Source organism: Somniosus microcephalus, chromosome 3, assembly GCF_052327205.1.
Source record: "Somniosus microcephalus isolate GS21.2 chromosome 3, FLI_Smic_1.0, whole genome shotgun sequence".
Classification (NCBI taxonomy): Eukaryota; Metazoa; Chordata; class Chondrichthyes; order Squaliformes; family Somniosidae; genus Somniosus; species Somniosus microcephalus.
The window spans coordinates 52,078,439-52,104,557 of NC_140989.1; the positions used below are offsets into that span (position 1 = coordinate 52,078,439).

The window sequence follows — 26,119 nt, forward strand, 5'->3', positions numbered from 1 at the left end:
GTTAGAAAAAGCATATGAGATCCTGGACTTTATAAATAGAGGCGTAGAGTACAAAAGAAGGGGGTTATTCTAAACCTTTATAAATCACTGCTTAGGCTTCAGCTAGAGAATTATGTCCAATTCTTTAGAGTAGAAAAGGCTGAGCGAAGATTTAATGGAGGTGTTCAAAATTATGAGGTTTTGATAGAGCAAATAAAGAGAAACTGTTTACTTCACAACTGCTTAAAAGATGGCTTTGAATCTATATTGTTAACCTGAGCATATGACAATGCTGCTTTTGAGTTTGCTAGACATCAATATCTTTTGATAGACGCTGGACAAGACTCTTTAACATTTAAGGTTATGTAAGTTGAAGCAACTTCCGTAATTGGTGACTTCACTGAAGACAAGAATGAACCTCACCTCTTGGACACAATGGCCTAGAAATTGGGTTTTGGCTTAGCCAGGGCTTTAGCGCCGGAAGTTAGTGCCGGCGCTAAGTCCCCTGCGCGCGCCAAAAATTCAGTGGCGCCGCGCCCAAACGGCTGCCGGCGCTACTGAAGGGTCTTTGCGGCGGTACATCGGCGCTAACTGCCGTTTCGCGCCGCAATTCCGGCGCTGCGGCACCCGATGCGGTGCGGCAGGCTGGGGACGTGCAGGCCTCCTCCTCCCGTTAAGGAGGAGCTGCCTGCACCCGGCCGCGGCCCGCGCAAATCAGCTTAAAAATGAGCCCGGCACCTCGGACAAGTGCCGGGCTTGCATCTGTTCCGGGGGGGGGGGGCGGGGGGAGAAGTCCGGGGAGGGAGCTGCGGGCAGGCGGCCGGCGGGAAAGTGGCCGGCCGGCCGCCGCGGGGCCTTTAATGCGCCGGCGCAAACTGGAGTAAGGCACCTCTGCCAGAACGTTGCTTGCGGCTGCCACGGGCGAGGCGGCCGCAACTCAATTTCGGAGTTCGGGCGGGTTACCACGGCAACCGGGACGCTGCGCACACCGATGACGTCATCGGTGCCGGCGCAGCGCAACCGGTGCAACGCCGATTTAGGGCCCATGGGAATTTTTAAACTGGCCATAACTCTGGCGCTAGTCCCTCTAGCGCCTCAAAAGCGGTGCTAAGGCAACTGAATTTCTAGGCCAATGTGTTATGGTCATGTCTCATGTCAAGGTTAACATAGAAACATAGAAGATAGGAGCAGGAGTAGGCCATTTGGCCCTTCGAGCCTGCTCCGCCATTCAACGAAATCATGGCTGATCATCCAAACCCTAGCACCCGGTCCCTACACCGACAGCCATCCCACCCAAGCCCTAACCCCGTAACCCCACGTATTTAATCCCCCCTAACACTAAGGGTCAATTTTTATCATAGCCAATCAACCTAACCCGCACATCTTTGGACTGCGGGAGGAAACCGGAGCACCCGGAGGAAACCCCACGCAAACACGGGGAGAATGTGCAAACTCCACACAGACAGTCACCCGAGGCCGGATTTGAACCCGGGTTCCTGGCGCTGTGAGGCAACAGTGCTAACCACTATGCCACCGTGCTGCCCTAGATAAGAGAGACTATTGGGAAGGCTATATTTTCACTTTACAAAGCATCCCCACTATTTAGATGAGTCACCTTCCTAGGATAGTCAGAGTGCTTGTCCTGAGGTACACTTTTCTGCTTTCTGAAGCCATACTGAAAGTACCATTGAATTTAAGAAAAGCCAGACCGCTTGGTCACAAAAAGACAGTACACGTGAAAGGACCAGCCTATCCAAAAAGTGTTTTATTTGCCCAGTGGTAGAGATCTGCCTGACATCAGCAAAGCTTCCACCCTAACAGTCCATAATGTTGTGGAAAATGCATGTTCATTGATGCCAATATTATACATTAGGCTTTGTCATTCTAGCTATTTCGTCTTCTCTACAAATGTAAAATAATTGCTGAAGTACCTACTGTAATTAGTCTCGTACAGCAGCTGGTTACTGCAGTACCTCTTGTAGTTTTGGCCTCTGCTCCAATGCTCCTCACCCTGCCCTGGCCAATGTTACTGATTCTGCACTACTGACTTATGAAGCCTATGAGTTTGTCCCAGAATAGCAGAGTAGACATCTCTTTTTCTGGTGAAGAAGGTGGAAAGGTATATGTGGAGAAGAATTCTAGTCCTCAGAGCTCCTTTACCCAGGGTTCCAGTCTCTTAATGATTATAACCCCTTTATTGCTATTCAAATGGGTCTGTCTCAGGAAATTTTGACTTGAACAAAGGACTGTGTGTGAAACTTGAAAAATTCTCAACTCAGACATGTTCAGGAACTTTTCTGCCTCCTATATGTCTGTTGTTAAAATAATGTGGGGAAACTTGGGGCAGTTATCCACTATTCTATTTTATTGTTGGTGTATGGTATGGCCTACATGTGTCCTCCAGCTCTTTCGGAATTGTTGGCCAATGGCATGCTGAGAGGCCGTATAGCTCAGGATAAAAATAATGAATCAATTTGTAAGTAAAATTATACAGAATCAAGAACAAATACAGTACTTCTGTTGCAAAAGTTTGGCAGCTCGATGTCTTGGCTGTTCTCTCTTCAAAAAAAAACTTTTAAACATTTGTGTGATTGAAAACTTCATGAAATAAATCACATGGAACTCCTTTAAGCCATTATAGTAGGAAACACAAGAACGGGATGCTAATATCCTTATGTTTCACTTTGCTTTGATGTCCAAGCTACCATAAAGGAAGCTAAGAAAAATGGATTTTGATTAATTGGGAACAATGTGCAGTGGCTCACCGAGGTAAAAGGATATTTATAAATGTAAATCGCTTTCTTTTTGAATAAAATTTGACTTTATAATGCATATCAACATCACAAAATGCTGTACAAGTATGCCAATGCACACCTATTCTACTCTTGCTTCCACTTTTCTAACTAACCCAACAAACAGATAAAGGAAATAAATGGTAAATGGAGGAAGAAAAAGTCAGGTCCTGTGCTGCACACCAGGATGCTTCCAGCATCCCCCAGGAGAAAAGTTGGACCAGAGACAAGTCTACCACTTTTAGCATACCGCACCGGGTTACCCAGATGCTGAACATGAAAAGCTGATGGCTATAGACAGAGCTAAATGGTTTCCCAACCAACGGATATGAGAAAAGCTCTGTAGTCCTTCCACATCCAGTTGAGAATGGTAATGGACAACCAGGCAACTAACAGGAGGAAGCAGCTCCATAAACGTTCCCAGCCCCATCCTCAACTATGGTGCAGCCTAGCACAGGAGTGCACGACGAGACTGAAATATTTCCAATTTTAAGCCAACAGAGCCTACTAAGCCTCCTTCGAAGGACACTTCCATTACAGATGCCAGTGTCCAGCCAATTTGGTTCATTTCACATGTCGTTAAGTGGCTGAAAGCACCTGAGGCAGCAAAGGCTATGGGCCCTGACAAAATCTTGACTAGCGCGGAAGACCTGTCCACTAGAGCTAGTCACTCCACAAGCCAATCTGTTCCAGTATAGTTATGACCCTGATGTCTACCAGACAATGTGAAAGATTGCCCAGCTGTTTCCTATCCATAAGAGAAACAAAAAATTTAACCAGGCCAACCGCTCTATCAGCCTCCTAAACATCGGCAATGTGATGGAAGAAGTCACTAATAGTGCCATCAAGCAACAATCGTCACCAATAACCTGCTCATCGACACTCGATTCAGGCTTTACCAGAAGCACACTGGTCTCGATCTCCAAGTCATGATACAGGCATGGATGCAAGAACTGAATGCCTCAGGAAAGGTGAAATGTAGCTGTCCTCAACATCAAGCCAACATTTAGCACCAAGGAGCTCTCGTGAAACTGGGGCTAATGGGGTCAAAGGTCCTGTGGCTGGAGTCACATCTGACAAAAAGGAAGATGGTGTGATTTCGGAAGCCAGTCATCCCATCTCCAGGACATCACTACAGAAGATTCTCCAAGAAGCATCCTTGGTCTAACTATCTTCTGTTGCTATATCAAAGACCTTCCCTCTATCATAGCCAGGACTGGTACTGTCTGCCGGAGATTCCACAATCCTTTTAAGCATCATGCCAAGATGGTGGACCTGTTTGTCACAAACAATGTCAATGGAACTGTTCTGCGCTGTGGTGCTTTCACCTCTAATATCCCCAACAAACATATTTCCGAATCATTATAAGTAGTGACGCCCTCTACCTTGGTTCAGGTACCTCCTACAATTACAGGTGTCTATTATGTGTTGTCTGCCTGTTCTTGAGCTAAGACAAAGAGACTCAAGTCACAGTAGCCCTAATATTCCATTGGTTAAACCTGAAACATTAACATTAACTGTCTTCTTTTACAGAGAGTTTTGACTAAGGATTATTCTCAACGGTAACCAATCTTTTTTTTCTGTACAGATGCTGACTGAACTTTCTAATTATAGCATTTCTAATATTGTTTCAGATTTTCAAAATTTTCACTTGTTTAAACATCCCATTCCCTCGGCTGAATTGCAAACTTAAAAGATAATTTTTTGACTTGAAACTAGATAGCTCTAAGGATCTGTTGCAAAAACTCACACTTGGGACTTCAATCTGTCTCAAACTAATGTCATTATTCTTTGAACCATGTATTTGTGTGATCCTAAGTTTTTTTCCCCTAAAAATGTTGCTAACCCTTATTTTGGTGCAAAAGATTAATGAGCTGAAGCTGCATTGTTCGTCACCATATCTTGTTTGGCATGTAAGCACAGCATGCTTCACCTCTCATCTGTCATTTATGGCATAATTTTAATACAGTACAGGAAACCAGAAGGAGATATCATTTAGAAATCAGAAAATGATCACTTGGTTGATATTACTTTAACTTTCTCACGGAAGGTTTGTGTGTTAATAGTTTTATATGGAAACAGGATTGTGTGCAAGCCCATTGCTGAAATCAACAAATTGGCTGGTTGAGTATTTTTCCTTACTCAGGGAGGGTAGGACCCACCAGTGGAAGGTAAGAGCTTGCTTTACTCATGCAGCACAGGAAGCCACTTGGCCCATTGTGCTTGTGCTGGCTTTTTGAAAGAGTTACCCGATTAGTCCCACTCCCCTGCTCTTTCCAGATCACAGAATCACAGAAACCCCACAGTGCAGATGGAGGCCATTTCGGCCCATCGAGCCTGCACCGACACATATCCCACCCGATCCCCGTAACCCCTACACCAACACATATCCCACCCTATCCCCACGTATTTAATCCCCCTAACACTAAGGGTCAATTTATCATAGCCAATCAACCTAACTCGCACATCTTTGGACTGTGGGAGGAAACCGGAGCACCCGGAGAAAACCCACGCAAACACGGGGAGAATGTGCAAACTCCACACAGACAGTCGCCCGAGGCCGGATTCAAACCCGGGTCCCTGGCGCTGTGAGGCAACAGTGCTAACCACTATGCCACCGTGCTGGGAGGGTGTTATGTTTTAGGCTCTCGCCAGATACTTTTTCTGATGCCCAGTGTAAAAGCTTCCTCCTGTAAGCAAGCTCTTGCTCCTTATAAACTGAAGTGTGATGGCAGCTTATCGGATGATGTAGTGTGCCCAGGGTGAATGATTAATGCCTTTTGCTGCTATAAGCTTTGGAAATAATTTCAATGCCTTGTACTGTTGCCTTTCTGACTGAGGCACTTTGACAGATTACATATCTCACCTAACTATCGATCAAGTAGGAAATAAAAGTAGCAGGAGAAAAAGTCAAGCAACAGCAATAAATTACACTGGTTCACTTACAAAATTTGATTTAAACATTTATGACATAAAATTAGTTTGAACCATTGTCTACGCGGCGAAACATTACGCATGAAATCAGACATTTGTGGAGTGTTTCAGCTCACTCGAGCTCGACGACTGCCTGGTGAAGCAGATAACTCTCAAAAGCAACCCTAACATGGGACAACAATCTATCTCCTGTCAGTGCTTTAAGGGGACTCGCAATTAAATAGAGCTGTCAATCACAGAAGGGTTGAAAGACTGCCTGACAAGTTTACACCCATGAAACAAAACAACTCTCAATGGTGTCGGCCATTATTAGGTCATGGGTTCAAGCCCCACACCTGAGACTTGAGCACAAATCTAGGCTGACACTCCAGTGCAGTAATGAGGGAGTGCTGCACTGTCAGAGGTGTTGTCTTTTGGATGAGACGTTAAACCGATGCCCCGTCTGCTCTCTCCAGTGGACGTAAAAGATCTTATTGCACTATTTCGAAGAAGAATAGGGGAGTTCTCCCTGGTGTCCTGGCCAATATTTATCCCTCAACCAACACCATTAAAAACATTATCTGGTCATTATCACACTGCTGTTTGTGGGACCTTGCTATGCACAAATTAGTTGCCTCATTTCCTACATTGTAACAGTGACTACACTTCAAAAGTTCTTAATTGGCTGCAAAGTGCTTTGAGGTGTCCTGAGGTTGTGATAATACATAATTTCACAAACATGCATAATCAACCATGCCTTGGTTTCCTGCTGCATTAAATGTATATATAAATCTTAAGTTTTTGTTGTTGCATTCTCCCTGACTTTGGTGTGCTAATCATGGGGTGGTGTGGGGTGGGAAATGGGGAAGGGATCCGTTCTATTGGATCGCTGCCAAAAAATAGCGCCCACCCAATTTTCATTGTCACTTCAGGAAGTTGGGAAAAGCACAGCCCATTTTGGGGCAGGTATACGTAAATGAGGCAGTAATGATAGGTGACATCCTACATCTGATTCCTGTCAGAATTGAGTTTAAAGGGAGAAGCTTATTCAGTTACTGTTGCTGTTTTTTTTGCTGTTGCCACCTCCCTTTGTGCCATTTTATAAGGGGCTGCCATATTTAGCCTTGCTACCCTGTTCAGACCGGGCACAGTATGTTTCCCTTTGGGGATTTTCCCCCTATCTTTTCTTCTTGGAAGAAACCACGGCGGCCAGACTGTTGAAGCTGCACTGCTGGCACATAGCACCGATACCCCCACACCACAGACATTGCTCCTTGGTCAAATACAGGCAATAGGCCCTCCTGTATTTGACCAATGAGCAGAATGTCTGTGGAGACTTCACTTCAGAGGAATCGGTCACAGAATTACACCACCTACTGCAAGCAGACCTGCAGTCCATCTCCACTGCCACTAACTTTTGTACTATGGTTATTCCAGGCTGCCACTGAGATTAAGCCAAACAGCTTTGCATAGATGTATCGAGCAGATTTTTGGACGCATTATTTTGTAGAGCTAGCAATTTCATCAGATTCCCCATGGACAACTGTGCCAATATGACAAAGCACTGCATTGTTACTGAGTGACAGGATTCCTTAAGATCATACATGGCACCCATGTGGGTATGCGTGCTCCTCTCATCAATGTCCAGATGTATATCCACAGGAAAGGGTACCACTTTCTTAATGTGCAGCTTATTTGCAACCAGCAGCGCACCATCATGCAAATGAATGTGTGCTTCCATGGCAGCACTCTTTAACCGAGAAAGACAAGTCTCTGGGATGTGCCTCCAAGATGATGACGCTAGTGTATTCTCTCAGGGCACCTGCTGAGCAGCACCATAATGAGTTCCATTCATCCACCTGAATCATCATTGAACACACCATAGGCATGTTGAAGTTGAACCTTAGGATCTGGGATAAATCCTGCAGTATCATCTAGCAAGGGTCTCGCTGGCCGTTGTGATATGCTGCATACTGTATAAACTTACTTTACAAAGAGGGCTCCTTGTGAACGTGCTGGAAGGGCATCAGCGAGACGCAGCAGCCTAATGAAGTGGAGGGCAACCTATTCCTGGCTGTAAGACATTTGTGCCAATCTGATATGGGAGACCTTCTCTTGATGCCATGTCTGGCCACTGATTAAACTGTTTATATCTCTCGCTCCATTTCCCACCATAAATATGCCTTAATTTACAGGCCTTTTTCAGTGCATCAACTCGCACAGTTTTTATTGATGTCACCGTATCAAAGCCACTTCCAAACTTTGCCAAAGACAGTGTCTGCATGTGTAACAACTTTATTGCTAACAATTTTATTTACAACCCATACTGTATCTGCATGCCAATTTCTTACTACTGTGCCTTCCTTTGCTGCCAGGATGTGATGTTTGAACTTCGAAAACAACCCTAGTGGTTGTCTTAGGTGCTCCTGTATTCCAGGATCATGTAAGGTTGCTGGATTTCGTATGGGGTCAGGAGAACCCTCGAGATGAGGGCTACCTCAGTCCCACTGAAGCTATATTCTGGCATAGACCTCCTGCAGACAGCATCTCTTGTACTACAGCATGTGCAACCTTACCTTGCCTCTTTCTGCCACGTGTGTGGCAGAGGGAACAAGCAGGATGGTATATAAGTGTTGGCACTCTTGAGAGACTGCAATTTGCACCTTCCTTCTATGGTGCTCGTACTAGGCACTGACTTTGCATAGCCACTGATCTGTGGGACAGTAAATCATTTGGTTCCAATGAGATAACATGCGATAATGATGAATAGGAAAAGATCAGATGGTCTGTTCCGTACTGTCAATGGTGCAGCTTATGCACACCATGACCCTCACCAGCCAACCATGTGTTTTCCTGGGAGAAGGAAACAAAAGGAAAATAACCCTAGGTTTATTTAGGGGGAAAGAAACCCTGAACTTCCACTTCAACCCTAGAAGGTGATCAACCAAGTTCCAGGAGACCTCAGTGACTAGGAGACACATTCCCCATTACCATACCTACTTTCGGTTTGCAGCAAATGCACACTTACTGCACGAGCCAGCAACTTGTTCCATATATTGATTGCTTGCTGCGAAAAGAAGTACTTCTTTATACCTAACCAACTTTTTTTTTTCGTTTATGGGATGTGGGCATCGCTGGCAAAGCTAGCATTTATTGCCCATCCCTAGTTGCCCTTGAGAAGGTGGTGGTGAGCCACTGTTGCAGTCCGTGTGATGAAGGTACTCCCACAGTGCTGTTAGGGAGTTCCAGGATTTTGACCCAGCGACAATGAAGGATCGGCGATATATTTCCAAGTCAGGATGGTGTGTGACTTGGAGGGGGAACGTGGAGGTGGTGGTGTTCCCATGTGCCTGCTGCCCTTGTCCTTCTAGGTGGAAGAGGTCGTGGGTTTGGGAGGTGCTGCCGAAGAAGCCTTGGCGAGTTGCTGCAGTTGTATCTTGTAAACTTCTTTGCTTATGTAACTTATACTTTTGACCCTGGCCCCACCCCCCCTAACCTATCTTATTCAAATAGCCTATCCACATGGATTGAATCTAATCCTTTCATTATTATAAAGACCTAAGTCAACTCTTTTTAAAGTCTGTGTTTTTCTAGAGTAAAAACACCCAGCTTAGTCCAATGTAGTAACTAAGGGACTTTAAACTAGGCTCATTCCTGCCTGCTTTTAGTGGTTGTGATGTCCAAGAAAAAGCAAACTAAAAGTCCAAATCACCTTAAGTTTGCCGTGCTATGGTGTAAAACTCTAGGTGTCAACATGCAACCCTTAACTGTGTGAGGGCAAGTGCATGCAATAAGTAATTCCATTCCATTGAGAGATGAATGCATAATAAGGATGCAAGTGAAGGAACATTTACAAGTGAAGTATGGGGCTATGAAGGGCGATGTGCAGCCTCCTGGACATTGATGGTAAGCAATTGAAGCACTTTAACACAGTGTGAAGGGAGGTTATTGTAAGTGGCAAACACTATTATTGGAGTACATTGTTGGAACTTGTGGCTAACTTTTCTTAATTTGCCTAACTTGGTAAAGCCTAAATGAAACTTGCACTGAGGGTCAATGTGTGGAGTCGTGTAGTTCAGAATAATTGTCCTGGCCACCCCTTTCCACTGAGCTGACCTCATTGGTGCCTTTCTGTTCCAATGATGACCTACCTCCTGTTCAGGAGCATTTCCACATCTGCATTAAGAAAACAGGGGCTTTGTGTCCTGTAGCAGATTTTAAAAAAAATTCTTGGTATTTAGGTGAAACTAGCATTTATTGCCCATCCCTAATTGTCCTGAGAAGGTGGTGGTGATGATAGTGGTTTGATACAACTGAGTGGCTTGCTAGACCCCCTCCGAGGACAGTTAAGAGTCAACCATGTTGGTGTGGGACTGGAGTCGCACATAGACCAGACCAGATAAGGATGGCAGGTTTCCTTCCCTAAAGGACATTACTGAACCAGTTGTTTTTTAATGACGGTCCTACGCTTGATTAGATAATTGGCTGATAGTTCTGAAATCTTGGCCATGTTTACAAATAATACCAGAAATGCACGTTTAAAATGACAATGATCCCGTAGCCCATTGGTCTTGCTTTGTGTTGATGCAGTGACAGCTTTCAGAAGTAAGTAACAAATGCTATCAGATGTGGCATCATTGAGTTTTGGTGACCTGTCTCTTGCTGTACTATATACAGATATTCTTTATTTCTTCTCCTGTGGCTGTTGGAAGCTTTCAGACTGCTTCCAGAACTGTTTAAGATAGAAGTGCTTTGGATTTCTTGGTCAGTTTTTGACCTTTGGAAAAAGCTGCCATGTGGTTCACTTCCTTGCAAGGAGTGAAAAAATTATGCTAAATACTGGTTTCAAAATGTTAATAACTAAGTAATAGCCAAGACCAAGCTACGTAATGTTCTTCAAGAAATTATGGGGCAAGTTTTTGTTTGAGAATTTAGGATGGTTTGAAGAAGTGTTAAAAGACACTATTATTAATGTACTATGGCCAATATTGGTAGAATGCTGAAGATCACTTTTGTCTCTTTCTGAGCATTGTTCCTTCCAGGTTTCATTTAAGTTGATTTGTTGGTCAAAAACATGTTAAAACCAAGGATGCTGTTCTCTGCGGTGAGATCTTACGATATACAGTAGTTGACTTGTCTTGGTGCAGGTGGAAGGCTCTGCTTGAGCGTTGGTGCATGAGTGGGCAGAGCTCATCACTAGAATCTGCTTCTAGTGTTAGCTGTACCAAATATCCAGTTCATTGTCCACATGTTGGAAGAGATCATTTTGATGTCAGTACCTGTAGTAGAATTGCAATTTTTGATAATGGTAGGTCTACAGACTTATATCTAGGTCATTAATTGGGTAATTCCACCATTGTAATGTGGAAAGGGAACTGAAAGAGGCAAGTCTTAATAGTAGACAGTTAATTAATGGGACTTGTCAGAGCTTGAGGGAAGATTTTTCTGACTCGTTTTTTGTTTGGGACAAGATACAACAACTTGCATTTATTTACTTAGATGCTTAGCCAGATGGTCTCTTAAACCACTGCCGAGACCATCTTCATTTTAGCACTGTAATTTGAGACCAACTAACAACAATATGAATCAAAGAGTGGGGATGGCACAAACTGATCCCATTTGTAGGGGTTATGCAGGCCTGTTCAGGCATTGATTTTGGTTAACCGTTTTCTAATTTTTTGGGGGCAGGGAGGGGGCAATTAAGTTGAAGATTGTACCTTGCAGCAAGTTCCAGCACCTGATCTCCACTAGTGCTAACACCAGTATTGGAGTATCTGAGTTTGTACTAAGTTTGCACTCTTGTAATTTTTTTTTTTTCGCGAATGAATATTAGCTGGAGAGGAAAGTGGCTTTTAGATTGTGCATGATCATAGATTTGAGGCAACTGAATAAATGTTCGAGATAGAAGTTCCAAGATTGTGTAACACTGGTTTGTGAAGGGGAGGGGAAAAGAGCAAGAACAGAATGAGGCTCACGTGTAGAAGAAAACTTCCAGAAAAATCAAAGGGACATTTTGGTCTAATAATGGATCTTTGAGATTGTTCAAAAGCAGTTTATTCCATTAACTTAACATCTGTGAAGAATCTTTATCAAGTGCTGGAAAACTTTGATTTCAAGATGGAAATTTGATTGGATGTGATTTACAGGCTTTTAGGGAAATAGCCTATTTTAGATCTCTGGAGTAAATTCTCCACTCCCAGGAGGGAGCCCTGCTTACAGGGAGCATGGGTCAGAGAATTGGGGATGTAGTTATAGCTCTGTCTTCAATTTGCATTCCATTGTTGCTTCCCTACTAAGGGTATGCTGTCACAGAATTTACCCTTCTAAGCTTTCTAGCTCAGTTGAGAATAGGATTTTTGGGTTCTGGAGCCGAAGGTTGCCATTATCGTTTGCTTTTGCTTACCAGCCAATTCATTAGATACAGCCAGTGCAATTTGCTGGCTCGATGGTGTATAATCAACCTTTTTTCTTTAATTTTCAGTACTTCATTATGCACAGTCATGATTTTCTTTTTAACTGAAGTTAGCAAAGCAATAAATTGGTTGAGTTTCTATCTTCAATAATATGTTCTTTACATGCTGCTACAAGTCCACATGCAGTGGGGGAAAAAAAATTCTGTCTTATTAGAGTTTACACAAATTCCTTTGCTGTAGAGCCAGAAGAATAGGCTCCCAAGGATGACTGGAATCAGTTAGTATTGATTCATTCACATTCAAATTAGGTGCATTTCCTTCAGAAAATAACATTTGGGATACAGTAAATAGAGGCATGGTAAGTGTAGCATGCTTAGGAGGAACAGATGATTTTGGAACTATGCTTCCCAAACCTCCAACAGAGGTTTTCCTAGTGACCTTGCTGGGACTATTGTAGACTAATAGATGAAGCTTGCTATGATTAGTCAGCAATTCCATTATCATTATCGTGATACCAGGATGGTAGAAGGCGAACTAGATGGATCTTGGTCCCTTTTTATCTAGCAGTTCCTATGCCTGAAGTGACTTGGTTTTGGCTTTCAGTTTTTTGAATGTTTTTTTTTATTCGTTCACTGGATGTGGGATGCTGGCAAGGCCGGCATTTATTGCCCTGCTAGGCCATTTCAGAGGGCAGTTAAGAGTCAACCACATTGCTGTGGGTCTGGAATCACATATTATGACCTGGTAAGGACGGCAGATTTCCTTCCCTAAGGGACATTAGCGAACCAGATGGGTTTTTACGACATGGTTACCATTACTAATACTAGCTTTTTATTCCAGATTTATTTAATTAATATTCCCCAGCTGCCATGGTGGGATTTGAACTCCTGTCTCCGGATCATTAGCCCAGGACTCTGGATTACTAGCCCAGTAACATAACCACTATGCTACCGTTCCCGATATGTTGAAACAACTAAATGTTCCTGAATGTATGTTATCTTGTGATTTTCATTTTGTATTGTAGCACTTTTAATTTGTGCTGGGGTTCTGAGTAAGTCCTTAAGAGGAGACTCAGTACATCTGAGTGCCTCTTTTTCTCCTTTTATGTACTAGTGTGCCATGGGCCCATTTTAGAAGACCAGTGGAAAAGAAGTACATGCTTTCTCATGACAAGAAGAAGTTGGGTTGTGACCTCTGCAGGAGGTGTGGAATTTGCTTTGTGTATATTAAAATGTGTTGTCAGTGGGAGTATCTTGTGCCTGTCTGACACATTCATTCATCAGTGTTGGATCATCTTGATGTCTATGTATCTCCATGTGGAAGCCCAAGTTCAGATATTTGCAAGGACAATAAAACAAGGAGATTTTATTTTTTGTTGTTTGGTGTGTAGGTATACATGCATTCAATATCTTGCTGAAAAAGACATTTTTCCCACTTTTAAGGGGAACCTAAATAACTTATTAATGCAGTTATTTGCTTCCTGTTGCAAATAAAATGGGCTGTATATTCCGATTCCTACGGGTGTGTATGCGCTGAAAACCGGCATTTCCGATCTGTCAAGAATGTTCTTGACAGATTGGATGCCTGCCCTGGAGAAGGTCCTCCGCGGGCAGAGAGTTACGCTTTCTGGAGACCCCCCACCTGCAGAAAACCCTTAGACTTCTTACGCCTGGTAAAAAGCCTGCTTTTACCAGGATAAGAGTTGAAAAAAAGCGCATACATTTTTTCACTCATTTATCATTTAAAAATACTTTTAAAAAAAAAAGGTAAGTTTATTTTTAGCCCTGTAAAAAAACTTATTTTTTTCAAAAAATTAAATTTTTGTTTAAAATATTTAATTTATTGTAATTTAAACTAATTTTAAAAAGGTGATTAAAAAAATGTATTTAAAGTTTTACTATGTTTTTGGGGTGATCTCCATTCATATATTTGACAGGTCTATCTGTCAAGTGTATGAAGGGAGATTCCCTTCTTCTATTGGCTCCCCATGGCCCACGTGATCCCAGGGACGCTGCGAACTGCCTGCGTCTCTGGGATAAGTGGGCCCTGCGCACTTGGAGTTTGGAGAGGCCCAGGATCGGGAGTATAGGAGCCCTCGGGTAAGTTCGTAGATTTTTCCAGATTGGAGGCCTCCGCACGCAGAAGGCCTCCGATCGGAAAATACAGCCCATTATGTTTAGTGACTTTGCTTTATGTAAGCATGGTATAAAACTACAAAATTAACTTTAATATAAACTGGACTATCCTTTTGTACTCAATCAGGAAAGTGTATTTAAGTTAGAAACTGGTGGCACATGTAGATTTCAGAACACCTAATTTGTAATGTAGATATTACAATTTAAGTAAAAACTGTGTCTAAAGTTTCATGTTAGTAAAGTTTCATGCGCAGATAAGGGAATGGGTTACAAATTTCCATTGTCGGAGGCCTGAGAGTAAGTTACCTGCCTCTTAGCTAGAGAGTGAAAGAGATTTTTTTTTAGTAGGAGTTAGAAATTCAACTACACATTAAAATGTTCTGAAAACAGCAACTGAGATAATTCTGGAATATATAGGAAAGTTGCATTGCATTGCTTCGCCAATTATATGAATGTGACTGATCTGTACCCTAACCTGTGGTTTAATATTCTTATAATAGTTTGCGATGCATATTAATAATTAAACTTAACTCATTTAATTTGTTTTTATAGGGAAGTAGAGACAACATGAGCATTGTACTAGTCTGCTTCCCTAATGCTCCCAAGGTTTCAGAAGAGGCAGTGAAAAAAGATACTGAACTGGATAAGTGCCTGGAGTCACGTGTTGAAGGTAGGACTGGTTTGGTTTACTTGTTGTAGTTGTGAGATTTTTACTAAGATTCAATTAATTTATTACCAAATGCTTATTTCAATAGGCTCTGCAGAAGTAAATGTTTTAAAGAATTATTTTTGAACACTTTTTGGTTCTCCAAAGCCTCAAAGATCTTAAAATATAGAGTTCAAGTGATGTTCTTCCTTTCTACTGTATATGTTACGGTAGGATGTGTAATTGAACAAAAACAATGCTAGAAAATGTGTTGTTTCAATGAAAGTTCTTGAAATATACGAAGATCATGTTCACTGTTGGTTTATTTTATCTTTTTCCTGTCAGAACTTGGGTTCTGCTTCCATTCATTTTCAAGAAGAACTGTTCTTCAGCCATGTATCTGATTTTTTGGGTTTTATTTTTTCTCTGCACCAAGCACTTTATTTTATATTACCAGATTTGCCACCAAGTCTTGTGATCAGCATGCCCTTGTTTAAAATATATTCCTAGTGGAAAGAATCCAGTTCAAGACACTTGTATAGGCATGAGGTAGTTCCCATGTTGAAATGTCTTCTGATGTCCAGAAAATGATTATGTAGTGTTTGTCTTCAGCACAAAACTGTTTGCTAAACTGGAGAAAGTCTTCAAGTTTAAATAGTAACTGTTTGATCTACCTAGGTACACTTTCAACAAGGGCCAGTGCCAACTAAACTTGATTCCCTTCAAGACTTGCAAGTGATTGCAATATTTTTCTCTTTAAAGGGTACTTCACTATCCAGTCCTCAGCCAGTAGAATATGTTCCCAGGCCTTATGCCTTCTGAGGACAAGCAGTTTAGTAAGGGCAGGTGTGTCGATTCTCAACAGGTTACAAGTTCCTGGATAAAGTAGACTGTTATAAAGAATGTCCAGATTCAGAGGGATTGTGCTGTCTACCATTTATGGTGCTCCCCCAGAGTGGTAATTGCCCAGGGTTCAAATGCCTATTAGACACCTCTGTTATGTAACAAGTACCAAAAGGACAGAAGAGTGGATTTTGTTCCTGCTACAGTATTCCTTCACTTTGGGCTTTTTTCTGTCTGTACTCCAGTCACCATTTATCTTTTAAGACCGGCATTAATCCTCTGTAGAAGATAGTGTAAGTAGCTGAGGATGTCATTTTTGATGACATTTGCCATGTCACCTAAGTGAAGAACTGAAGATGGAACAAGCATGCTTTCCTGAGGGAACAGGCTGCACCTCTGACCATGCAGCATTCCCTCAGTACTGCTCTAAAGTGTCAGCTGAGATTATGCACTCTAGTCATCAAGTGGGGCTTGTGATTCAAAGTAAGACTGCTACCACCTGAGCTAAGATGACGCAAGTTAGGGCATTCGGGGGTGAATTCAGGAAGCACTTTTTCACACACAGTAATGGGAATCTGAAACACTCTCCCCAAAGGCTGTGGTTGCTGGTTCAATTTTTCAAGACTTGAGATAGGTAGATGTTTGTTAGAAAAGTGTATCAAAGGATGTGGAGCAAAGGTGGGCAAATCGAGTTGAGGTACAGATCAGCCATGATGAAAAGGCCGAGCAGAGCGGGAGGGAAAGGCGATGCCGAGAGCGGAGCGGAGTAAGAGGGTAGGGCGAGGCCAAGAGCAGAGCGGGAGGGAAGGGCGAGGCAGAGAGCGGAGGGAAGGGCGAGGCCAAGAGCAGAGCGGAGTAAGGGAGTAGGGCGAGGTTGAGAGCGGAGCGGGAGGGAAGGGCGAGGTCGAGAGTGGAGCAGGAGGGAAGGGCGAGGCCGAGAGTGGAGCGGGAGGAAAGGCCGAGGCCGAGAGCAGAACGGGAGAGAAATCGCAAAGTGACGTCACTGTGGCTACAAGAACAGGTCAGAGGGCTGGGTACTCTGGCGAGTGTCTCACCACCTGATTCCCTAAAGCCTTTCCACCATAGAAACATAGAAGACAGGAGCAGGAGTAGGCCCTTCGAGCCTGCTCCGCCATTCAACGCGATCATGGCTGATCATTCAAATTGAGTACCCGGTCCCTGCTTTCTCCCCAGACCCCTTGAGGAAGGGGTTTCAGTTCATGGGACACTGGTACCAATACTGGGTAAAGAGGGAACTGTTCCGTTGGGACTGGCTCCACTTAAACCAGGCCGGGACCAGTGTCCTGGCGAACCGAATAATTAGGGCAGTAGACAGGGCTTTAAACTAATGTGGGGGGGTAGGAGGATTCAGGAAAGAGTAAATTTAAAAGCAGCGAGAGAAATGTCAAGGCTCTAGAGCAGAGCAGAGTTGAGTTTTGGGTAAAAATAAGCAGAGTGGATCAGGAAGGGTCAGAGAGAGTAACAAAGGTAATAAGGCATCAGTGACTAAGTTGACATCAGGGGAAAAACAGAAATAAGCAAAGCTAAAGGCACTATATCTGAATGCGTGAAGCATTCGCAACAAAATAGATGAATTAATAGCGCAGATAGAAATCAACAGGTTTGATCTAATAGCCACAACAGAGACGTGGTTGCAAAGTGGCCAAGGTTGGGAACTAAATATTCCAGGATACTTAACTTTTAGAAGAGATGGGCAAAATGGAAAAGGAGGAGGGATAGTCTGATAATAAAGGATGGGATAAAGACAGTAGAAAGGATCTTCGCTCTGAAAATCAAGAAGCAGAATCAGTTTGGGTGGAACTAAGAAACAGCAAGGGACAGAAATTATTGGTGGGAGTTGTTTATAGGCCCCCAAACAGTAGTTGTAATGTAGGGCAGTGTATAAATCAGGAAATTAGAGGCATACAGTGATCATGGGGGGACATTAATCTACATTATAGACTGGGCAAACCAAATTTGCAATAATAGTGTGGAGGATGAATTCATAGAAAACTATAGTTTCCTAGATAAGTATGTTGAGGAACCAACTGGGGAACAGGTTATTTTAGACCGAGTATTATGCAATGAGAAAGGGTTAATTAATAACCTTGTAGTAAAGGGGCCTTTAGGGAAGAGTGACCACAAAATGATAGAGTTTTATATTGAGTTTGAAAGTGATCGAGTTAAATCGGAAACTAGGGTCTTAAATCGAAACAAAGCTAACTACGTAGGTATGAGGGACGAGATGGCTAAGGTAGATTGGGAAACTACATTAAAAGATATGATGGTAGAGAAGCACTGGCTAGCATTTAAAGAATTAATACATAATTTACAACAAATATACATTCCTTTGAGGCACAAAAACCCCACAGGAAAAGTGGTCCAACCGTGGCTAATGAGAAGTTAAAGATAATATTCGATCAAAGGAAGAGGCGTATAATGTTGCCAGAAAGAGTAGTAAGCCTGAGGATTGGGAGGATTTTAGAATTCAGTAAAGGAGGATCAAGAAATTGATAAAGAAAGGAAAAATAGAATGAGTAAACTAGCGAGAGACACAAAAACAGACTAAAAGACTAGGTATGTAAAAAGGAAAAGATTAGCGAAAGTAAATGTGGGTCCCTTACAGGCTGAGACAGGAGAAATTATAATGGGGAATAAGGAAATGGCTGAGAAATTAAACAAATACTTTGTGTCTCTTCATGGATGAAGACGCAAAAAACTTCCCGGAAATAGTGGAGAACCAAGGGTCTAGCGAGAATGAGGAACTGAAAGAAATTAGTATTAGTAAAAAAAAAATAGTACTGGAGAAATTAATGGGACTGAAAGCTGATAAATCCCCTGGACCTGATGGCCTACATCCTAGGGTTTTGAAAGAGGTGGCTATAGAGATAGTGGACGCATTGGTTGTCATATTCCAAAATTCCATAGATTCTGGAACAGTTCCCGTGGATTGGAAGGTAGTAAATGTAACCCCACTATTTAAGAAAAGGGGGAAGAGAGAAAACGGGGAACTACAGACCAATTAGCCTGACATCAGTAGTAGGGAAAATGCTAGAATCTATTATTAAGGACGTGGTAACAGGGCACTTAGAAAATAATAATAGGATTGGGCAGAGTCAACACAGATTTATGAAAGGGAAATCGTGTTTGACAAATCTGTTGGAGTTTTTTGAGGTTGTAATTAGCAGAATAGATAAGGGGGAAACAGTGGATGTTGTGTTTAGATTAGCTATGAAAAAGGACAGGGAGCAATCTAGAATAAAAAAAACTTAATTGGAGGAAGGCCAATTTCAGTGGGTTGAGAATGGATCTGGCCCGGGTAAACTGGAATCAAAGATTGGCAGCCAAAACTGTAATCGAACAATGGGCTACCTTTAAATAGGAGATGGTTTGGGTACAGTCGAGGTACATTCCCACGAGGGGGAAAAGGTAGGGCAACCAAAACCACAGCTCCCTGCATGATGAAAGAGATAGCGAGTAAGATGAAGCAGAAAAAGGGAGCATATGACCGATGTCAGGTTGAGAATACAAATGAGAACTAAGGTTGAATATAGAAAGTTCAGAGGGGAGGTGAAAAAGAAAATAAGAGTGGCAAAGCGAGAGTGTGAGAATAGATTGGCAGCTAACATAAAAGGTAATCCAAATGTCTTCTATATGCATATAAATAGTAAACGGGTAGTAAGAAGAGGGGTGGGACCGATTAGGGACCAAAATGGAGACCTACGCACGGAGGCACCAAAGAAGAAGATGCTGCCAAAGTCACAGTGAAAGAGGAGGTAGTTGAGATACTGGATGAGATAAAAATTGATAGAGGAGGTACTAGAAAGGCTGGCTGTACTTAAAGTAGATAAGTCACCAGGACTGGATGGGTTGCATCCTAGGATGATGAGGGAAGTAAAGGTGGATATTGCAGAGGCACTGGCCACAATCTTTCAATCCTTCTTGGATACGAGAGTGGTGCCAGAGGAGTGGAGAATTGCCAATGTTATACCTTTGTTCAAAAAGGGTGTAAGGATAAAACCAGTAACCACAGGCCAGTCAGTTTAACCTCAGTAGTGGGGAAGCTTTTAGAAACGATAATCTGGGACAAAATTAAGTCACTTGGACAAGTGTAGATTACTTAAGGAAAGCCAGCACGGATTTGTTAAAGGCAAATCGTGTTTAACTAACTTGATTGAGTTTTTTGATGAGGTAACAGAGAGGGTTGATGAGGGCATTGCGGTTGATGTGGTGTACATGGACTTCCAAAAGGCGTTTGACAAAGTGCCACATAATAGGTTTGCCAGCAAAGTTGAAGCCCATGGAATAAAAGGGACAGTGGCAGCATGGGTACGAAATTGGCTAAGTGACGAGAAACAGAGCATAGTGGTGAACGGTTGTTTCTTGGACTGGAGGAAGGTACACAGTGGTGGTCCCCAGGGGTCCATACTTGGACCACTGCTTTTCATGATTATATTAATGACTTGGACTTGGGTGTACAGGGTACAATTTCAAAATTTGCAGATGATACAAAACTTGGAAGTATAGTGGATAGTGATAGACTTCAAGAGGACATACAGGCTGGTGGAATGGGCAGACATGTAGCAGATGAAATTTAACGCAGAAAAATGCGAGTGATACATTTTGGTAGGAAGAATGAGGAGAGGCAATATAAACTAAAGGGTACAATTCTAAAGGGGGTGCATGAACAGAGAGACCTGGGAGTATATGTGCATAAATTATTGAAGGTGGCAGGGCAGGTTGAGAAAGCAGTTAAAAAAGCATATTGGATCCTTGGCTTTTATAAATAGGCATAGAGTACAAAAGCAAGGAAGTTATGATGAACCTATATAAAACACTGGTTTGGCTTCAACCTGGAGTATTGTGTCCAATTCTAGGCACCGCACTTAGGAAGGATGTGAAGGCCTTAGAGAGGGTGCAGAAAAGATTTGCAAGAATGGTTCCAGGGTTGAGGGACTTCAGTTACGTGGATAGACTGGGGGTTTTCTCCTTAGAGCAGAGAAGGTTGAGAGGTGATTTGATAGAGGTATTCAAAATCATGAGGGGTCTAGACAGAGTAGATAGAGAGAAACTGTTCCCATTGGCCGAAGGGTCGAGACCCAGAGGACACAGATTTAAGATGATTGGCGGAAGAACCAAAGGCAACAGGAGGAAAAACTTTTTTACGCAGCGAGTGGCTAAGATCTGGAATGCAATGCCTGAAAGGGTGATGGAGGCAGATTCAATCGTGGCTTTCAAAAGGGAATTGGATAAGTATCTGAAGGAAAAAAAACATTTTCAGGGCTACGGGGAAAGGGCAGGGGAGTGGGAGTAGCTGACGTGCTCTTGCAGAGAGCTGTCACGGACTCGACGGGCAGAATGGTTTCCTTCTGTGCTGTAACAATTTTATGATTCTATGACCTCTGGTTCTTTTGCCAATCGCCTTAAATCTGTGTTCCTTGATTACTGACCCTTCTGCCTCTGGAAACAGTTTCTCCTTATTTACTTGATCAAAACCCATCATTATTTTGAACACTTCTATCAAATCTTCTCTTAACCTTCTCTACTCTAAGGAGAACAATCCCAGCTTCTCCAGTCTCTCCACATAACTGAAGTCCTTCATCACTGGTACCATCTTAGTAAAGCTCTGCTGCACCCTCTGCAAGATCTTAACATCCTTCCTAAAATGTGGTGCTAAGAATTGAACATAATACTCCAGCTGAGGCCTAACCAGTGTTTTATAAAGGTTTTGCATAACTTCCTTGTTTTTGTACTCTATGCCCCTATTAATAAAGCCAAGGATCTGAAATTCTTTTATAAAACACATAAATAGTACAAGGGTAGTCAAAGGAAGTGAATGAATTAGGGACCAAAAAGGAGATATTCTTGTTATCTGCAAACTTTGAAATTATGCCTTGTATACCCAAGGTCATTAATATATTTTAAAATGAGCAGCGGCACTATTATCGACCCCTGGGAAACACCACTGTATACCTCCCTCTAGTCTGAAAAACAACCGCTCACCACTACTCTCTGCTTTCTGTCCCTTAGCCAGTTTTGCATCCATGCTGCAAGTGTCCCTTTAATCCCATGGGCTTTAATTTTGCTAATAAGTCTATCATGTGATACTTTGTCAAATGCCTTTTGAAAGTTCATATACACAGAACATCAACTGCACTACCCTCACCAACCCTCTGTTATTTCATCAAAGAACTTGATCAAGTTAGTCAAGCAATGATTTGCCTTTAACAAATCTGTGCTGACTTAAATTTATTAGCCCATACTTTTCCAAATATCAATTAATTTTGTCCTGGATTATTGTCTGAAAGTTTCCCCAACACCGACGTTGGGCTGATTGGCCTGTAGTTGCCGGGTTTATCACCCTCCCCTCTTTTGAACAGGGGTGTAACATTTGCAATCCTCCAGTCCTCTCGCACCACCCCCATATCTTAAGGAGGATTGGAAGATTGTAGCCAGAGCCTCCACAACTTTCTCTCTTATTTCCCTCATCCCATCTGGATTGGGTAACTTTTCTACTTTGAGTACTGCCAACTTTTTAAGTAACTCTTTATTTTAATCCTATCCAATATCGCTACTGCCGCCTCCTTTACTGCTACATTGGCAGCATTCTCGTCTCTAGTGATGACAGATGCAAAGTACCCATTTAGTATCTCAGTCATGCCCTCTGCCTCCACAAGAATATCTCCTTTTTGGTCCCTAATTCATTCACTTCCTTTGACTACCCTTTTACTATTTATGTGTTTTATAAAAGAATTTTGGGTTCCCTTTTATGTTGGCCACTAATCTATTTTCATACTCTTTCGTCCCATTTATTCCTTTTTTTAGGAGCTCCTCTGTACTGCTTGGTTCTCTACTGTATTATGAACCATACATTTGTCATAAGCTTCCTTTTTCTGCCTCATTTAACCTCTCTATCTTTAGTCATCTATGGAGCTCTAGCTTTGGATGCCCGTCCTTTCACCCTCATGGGACTGTGTCTACTCTGTGCCCGAACCATCCCCTCTTTGAAGGCCTCCCATTGTTCAGTTACTGTTTAGCCTATCAATTTTTGATTCCAATTCAGCTGGGCTAGATCCCTTTTTTAACTTGCCTGAAGTTCGCTCTCCTCCAGTTATATATTTTTGTGCTTGATTGTTCCTTGTTCTTTTCCATAATTATTCTAATCCTGATGACATTATGATCACCAAATGCGCTCTCTCGCTGAAACATGCTTCACTTGCCCCACTTCATTCCTCAGAACTAGATCCAGCACTGCTCCCATCCTTGTTGGGCTGAAAACATAACAAGAATTAAGAGCAGGAGTAGGCTTTCCTGCCCGATCCCCATATCCCTTGATTCCCCTCAAGTCCAAAAATCTATCTGTCAGCCTTGAATATACTCAACGACTCAGGATCCACAGCCCTTTGGGGTAGAGAATTCCAAAGATTCACAACCCTCTGTGTGAAGAAATTCCTCCTCATCTCATTTGATCAAGAAAGTTCTCGCACACATTTTAGAAATTCCTCCCCCTCTTTGCCTTTTACATTGTTACTATCCCAGCCTATTATCAGGATTGAAGTTCCCCATTATCACTACTCTAGTTTTTGCACCTTTATCGCCTTCCCATTATTTGGTGGCCTATAGCATACACCCAGTAACGTAATAGCCCCTCTCTTGTTTCTTAATTGTAACAAAATAATGTCTTTCTTTGACCCCTCAACTACATCATCCCTCTCCAGTGCTATAATAGTTTCTTTGATCAATACTGCCAACCCCACTCTCTTTCCCTCACTATCTTTCCTGAATCTTCCCCTTCTTTGAGCCAGGTCTCTGTTATTGCTACTATATCATAGTCCCATGTGACAATTTGTGCCTGCAGCTCACCAACTTTATTTACCACGTTGTGCATTTACGCACACACACTCCAAACCCACCTTAGACTATCTTGCATTTGCTTCCTGTCTGATCCCTCCTATTTCTGAACTATTCTTTACTCTAGTGCTAGCTGTCTCTCCCAGTCCTCTGTGCACCTTGTTTCTCCTTTCTAATGTTTCATCCTGATGCCCACCCCCTTGCCAAATTAATTAATCTTCCTGCAAGGACATTGGTCCCAGCTCAGTTGAGGTCCACCTTGAACGGGTTTCTCCTGCCCCAAAACTGGTCCCAATCCCCCAGGAATCTGAAGTCCTCCCTCCTGCACCATTTCTCCAACCACGCATTAACCATGTCTTATCCTACTATTCCTATACTCACTATCGCATGACACTGGGGGTAATCCAGAGATTACTACCTTTTGAGGACCTGCTCTTTAATTTCTTCCCGAGTTCCTGAAACTCTGACTGCAGGACCTCAACCTTTTTCCTTCCTATGTCATTGGTTCCCTCATGGAGCACAACTTGTGGCTATTCCAGAATACCTCCTTTATTGGAAGAGTTCTGAATCCCAGCAAAAGAATATTGGGTCTAATGGCAAAAGCCACCTTCATAGTTCCCAATGATTGACTTTTTATGTATCCTTTCAACTGAACCTGCTCAGCTAGTGTTGTGACCCCACACTTCAAAATCTTCCCTTTTTATTGGACTGGGTGTCAGCTGTGGACCTCGCATGGTAGCCACCAGAAGACTACATATTCGAGTAATCCAAGCAACCGCTTTCTTCACAATTGATCATGGTAACAGATGTGTCTCTGACAGGAATTTGTGCCCATCTGCAAGTGGACCAATCCATCAATTGACTCCAATTAAGGGGTAGTAAGGCTAGCTCTTGAACACTACTGGACAGGCTGATATGTGTGTGGTTGGACTATACTGTAGTGCTATATTAACAAGCAAGGAAGAAGCTTGCTTTTGTTCCTTTTGTCAAGATGTGATCTCCATGTATGTTGCTGTCTATAGTATGATTACTCTCGGTCAGCATTTAGCTAGGCTGGACAACATAACACAGATTTTGTCATTTCACAGTCCACCCACAAGTGCAAAATCCACCCAGAGGTACTTTAGGACATTTTCAGGAGTGGGTGTGGGGTGTGGCATCAGGAGGTAGACTTGTTGCATCTCAGGATAACCAAGTTTCTGCTCAAGCACAGAGGCCAGGTTAGTCTGTGGCTGGACAATCTACTCTTTCCCTGGACATGTTTAGTACCCCCGATGTTATGAGTAGTTCAAAACTTACCAGAAAATAAAGCAGAAACTTTTTTGGTAACTCCTTATTGGCCATGGTTCTCTGCCATCATAGCAGTGAGCAAAGGAAGCATCCCCTGTCTTGCAAGGGATGTCTTCTTACTGTTTGGGCGTTGATGTTTTGGTGCATCAACTTTAAAAAAAAATTTAAAAAAAATCTTCACCCACATTTCTAAATATCTCTGTAGTATAACTCTTGCTTATCTCTTCAATGTTCACCAAACCTTTGTCCCAGTATGCATATTGTGCATTTTATGACTCTGGTCTACCTTTCTTTTCCCTCCTTCCCCCCCCCCCCCACCCCCCCACCCACTTGACCATTGGATGGAGCCTTCAGCCACCATGGGCTGGATTTTCATTGAGGAGTCGGGTAGGAGGCGGAACTACAACTTTCGGGGTTGTATTCCCGCCTCCATCGAGTTGTAGCCAACCCACGCGATTTTGACTTGATTGACCTTGTTGAGCCCGCCCAGCGGGCTTAGCAGGCCAATTAAGGGCCACCCAGCCACAGGTGACGTCACAGATTGAAATTTCATCTGTCAAGACCTTTTGACAGATGAAATATCAGCGTTTGACAACTGTTTGAAGCTGTCAAACACTGACAATCTGTACTCCAACTTAATTCCTTCCTCTCAGGATGATTTAGAGATCTCTCCAGAACAGAAAGCTGAATGCTGCAATTTTTGACATCGCGGCCATTCTGCTTTCTGTGCTGGTGAGATGAGGGACTCCCGAGACCTGAAGGAAGGAAGGCTGTAAAGGTAAGTAAAACTTCTTTAAACACTTTGCACACACCAAACACACTTACCTTTGCACTCATGCACCCATCACTCACCTGAACACCAGACATCTCGAACCCTTCAGCCCGACGGCCCGCCTCGCTGAGCTGTCGGGAATCCCACACTTCAAAAATGAAAATAGGGATTAGGCTAAAAACTGCATGTTAACTACCTGTTAACAGGCAGTTAATTGGCACTAATCCCCTTCCTGCCTCGGGGAGGCGGGTCCCAGTGCGGGTCGGGTACCCGCCTCCTTTGAAACTGGCATGGGGGCGGGATGGGTTCGTGCCCCCCCGATTTCAGGATTTTAACCCCCACACGCCTCCAATCCCGTCTCCATGGCCCAATGAAAATCCTGCCCCATGTCTCAGCACTGTAGTTTTCTCTCTCCACCCTGCTAAATTTCTCCCCAACTTCAGAGACCTTTTTAAAACAAATCTTTGACCATGCCTTCAGTGAAC

At 42.9% G+C, this 26,119-nt stretch overlaps 1 protein-coding gene across 10 annotated transcripts in view; it reads left to right on the forward strand.

The window, feature by feature from the left end:
* Nucleotides 1-26,119, forward strand: part of ppm1ba (protein phosphatase, Mg2+/Mn2+ dependent, 1Ba) — a 124,152-nt gene that overhangs the window by 80,318 nt on the left and 17,715 nt on the right. For all 10 annotated transcript variants that reach the window (XM_085980390.1, XM_085980389.1, XM_085980388.1 and 7 more), the window contains one exon: nucleotides 14,785-14,902. In XM_085980390.1, the coding sequence (XP_085836516.1) occupies nucleotides 14,785-14,902 (118 nt within the window). The remainder of the gene's footprint in view (nucleotides 1-14,784; nucleotides 14,903-26,119) is intronic.